Source organism: Frankliniella occidentalis, unplaced genomic scaffold, assembly GCF_000697945.3.
Source record: "Frankliniella occidentalis isolate FOCC.00 unplaced genomic scaffold, Focc_3.1 Scaffold2681, whole genome shotgun sequence".
NCBI lineage: Eukaryota > Metazoa > Arthropoda > Insecta > Thysanoptera > Thripidae > Frankliniella > Frankliniella occidentalis.
Window position 1 is genome coordinate 3,223 of NW_026269759.1, and position 2,907 is coordinate 6,129.

Consider the following 2,907-nt stretch of genomic DNA (forward strand, 5'->3'; position numbering starts at 1 on the left):
CCCCCCCCCCGGTAGGATCGTTTCACGTTTCACTCACTCTCCGGCCAGCCAGACTCAGTGGCGTGACGACTGCTCGGCGTTCCAGAAGCGCTATCAGTGGAGTGTGTTGCAGAGACAGTAGAGTTAAGACCTTGCTGCAGGCGTTATGTCCCTGAGAGGTCAGTTCTACAGTCTTGATTATGTCCCACAAACCTACATGTCTAGAAAACAGCGATCCCCAAAACCCGAGCTAACAGTCGAAGTTGAAGAATGCGGTTAGGTTAGGTCCCGCCGTTTTGGGCAAGGTGATATTGTTTACCTTGCCGAAAGGAAACACAAGACACAAGTGACGCTGCTTTCGTCCGTTGTACTGAATGTACTGTAGATTTGTCACGTTGTATTGTCGAACACCACCTACAATAATATAATTTGATAAGAATGATGAATGCATAAAACGAATAAAATGATGCTGAGGTTATGTTGCGATGTAATTCATACGTAATTTTTCGAATGAAATCTATGACATCTCCGATGAAAGCAGTATTTTGTTTTCTCATGTCAAAGATGACTTGGACTTGCCCGATGGTGACGGGGTTGCTGTTGGCATCGACCTGGGCACCACGTACTCGGTGGTGGGGGTGTGCCGAAGGAGAAAAGTGGAGATTTTAGCCAACGACAACGGGAGCCGCACCACGCCGAGCATCGTCGGCTTCCTGGACGGCCAGTCGTTCGTCGGCGATGCGGCCAAGGACCTGCCCGCCGCCAACCAGGTGTTCGGTGCGTGTCTGAGGTGAGCCCCTCCCCTCCCGGTCCACCATGAACCCCAAACATCTCTGTTCCTCTGCTGCAGATGCCAAGCGGCTCGTCGGCCGCCAGTGGAGCGACCGGAGCATCCAGGAGGACAAGAGCGTGTGGCCCTTCGAGGTGGAGGAGCACGGCGGCGTGCCGAGGATCAGGGTGAAGATCGGCGAACGCAACGACACCTTCGCACCGGAGGAGGTGAGCCGAGTCCACCCACCCCCATTCATGTGACCAGGTCGCCGACGACTAACCGCCTTAATTCCCTCTCTTGCAGATCTCCGCCATGGTGCTGCGCGACCTGAAGAAAACGGCCGAGGCCGCCCTGGGGCAGAGTGTGTCCAAGGCCGTGGTCACCGTGCCCGCCTACTTCAACGAGCGGCAACGCCAGGCCACCAAGGACGCTTGTGAGTGCGCCGATATGTGACATGCTAGTCTAGACCGTAGTTCTCCTCTACTCACTCGTCCTCCCCGCCCACAGGTAGGATCGCCGGGCTGGAGGTGCTGGCCATGATCAACGAGCCCACGGCAGCCGCCATCGCCTACGGCCTGGACAACAAAAAGGACGTTGGCCCGTCGAAGACCGTGTTCATCTTCGACCTGGGCGGCGGGACCTTCGACGTGTCCGTGATGAAGATCAGCGGCAGCTCCTTCCAGGTCCTGGCCTCGGGCGGCGACACCCACCTGGGCGGCCAGGACTTCGACGTGCTTCTGCTCGAGCACTGCCTCGAGGTGAGGTGCAGGTGCAGACCTCGACAGTCCTCCGCAAGCCCTTTGGAATACAATCTTGAGCCGTCTTTTCTTATCCTCAGGACTTGAAGAAAACGTTGACTGCGGCCAAGAAGAAGACATTGATGCAGGACAAGCAGGCGATGCAGGACCTCCGCCAGGCTTGCGAGCTCGTCAAGCGCAAGCTGTCCACCGTTCCGCAGGCGCCTCTTTCCGTCTTCCTCTCGCGGCTCAACAAGGGGTACCAGACGACCATCTCGAGGTCTCTTTTCGAGAACGTTTGCTCCTCATTATTCTTGAAGACCATCCAGGTCAGCGAGAAGGTGTTGACCGATGCAAAGGTAAAAGGACGCCGCCGTTCGTTTCTTCTCGCGCTCCGATGTCCAGGGCCGTGATCATGCCGTCGTTGGTGCGTGTCCCCCAGGTGACTCGAGGGGACATCGACGAGGTGGTGCTGGTGGGCGGCTCCACCCGCATCCCCAAGGTGCGCGCGCTGCTCCGGGACATGTTCGGCGGCAAGGAGCTCCGCCAGTCCATCAACCCGGACGAGGCGGTGGCGTACGGCGCGGCAGTGCACGCCGCCGTGCTCACCGGCGACAAGTTCTTCGACGGGATGGTCAAGCTCCGCGATGTGACGCCCCTCTCCCTGGGCGTATTTTCGGTCGGCGGGAAATTCAGCCGCGTCATCAAGAGGAATACGCCTATCCCCTGCAAGAATACACGGACGTACGTGACCTTTGAAGACAATCAGCTGGAACTGGGTTCAAAGGTGAGCTAGTCTATATGCTTATAAAATCTGGTGTGACCATCTTGTAGGTTTTATCCCGTCATACATCCGTCGTTTTCTTCTTACCCGCTTCTTACCTTAGTGTCTTGTCGCCAGATATACCAAGGAGAGAGACCTCTAGTCAAGGACAACTATTACCTGAACAAGGAATACAGGATAGCAGTTCCTCGCTTACCCGCGGGGCAGGCAAAGACCGATGTAACTTTCGAGATCGACGCGAGCGGTCTGCTGACGGTGACGTGCGTGGAGACCACCTCTGGGCGCCAGGTGCAGGTGCGAGTCACGCCGCAGGAGGCATACCTCAGCGAGGACGACATACAGGCAATGATCGAGAAGGCCAGACGCTTGAGACGCGAGGACCAGGACGCTCTGCGGGAGGTCAATGAGGATATCCAGAGGAAACGCCAACGCCTGTCCTAGATATGTTTCTTTAGAACGATAATCTTATTTTATTCACAGAACTCTTTATTTTTAATTCTATCTTGTAAGTTGGATTTTTTTTAGTCGTGCTCTGTGGAGATTTGTGAGTTCATCTGTGTGACCCCACTTTAATCTGTCTACTGCCTCAGAATTCTTGTAATTCTTGTAATAAAGCACTCTGCGTTATGGCCATA

General features: G+C 55.5%; 1 protein-coding gene across 1 annotated transcript; it reads left to right on the forward strand.

Annotated features, from left to right (window-relative positions):
• Positions 1 to 40: 40 nt before the first annotated feature.
• Positions 41 to 2,907, forward strand: LOC113213756 (heat shock-related 70 kDa protein 2-like). The gene is made up of 8 exons (XM_026432919.2): positions 41 to 158; positions 544 to 756; positions 830 to 978; positions 1,055 to 1,184; positions 1,259 to 1,509; positions 1,590 to 1,847; positions 1,931 to 2,275; positions 2,390 to 2,907. The coding sequence occupies exons 1-8, from the start codon at positions 146 to 148 to the stop codon at positions 2,711 to 2,713; spliced, it is 1,683 nt and encodes a 560-aa protein (XP_026288704.1). The 5' UTR covers positions 41 to 145; the 3' UTR covers positions 2,714 to 2,907.

Coding starts and splice junctions, on each gene's coding strand:
- LOC113213756 (XM_026432919.2), top strand. Junction 757..829: donor CGCCGCCAACCAGGTGTTCG/GTGCGTGTCTGA, acceptor CCTCTGCTGCAG/ATGCCAAGCGGCTCGTCGGC. Junction 1,510..1,589: donor TGCTCGAGCACTGCCTCGAG/GTGAGGTGCAGG, acceptor TCTTATCCTCAG/GACTTGAAGAAAACGTTGAC.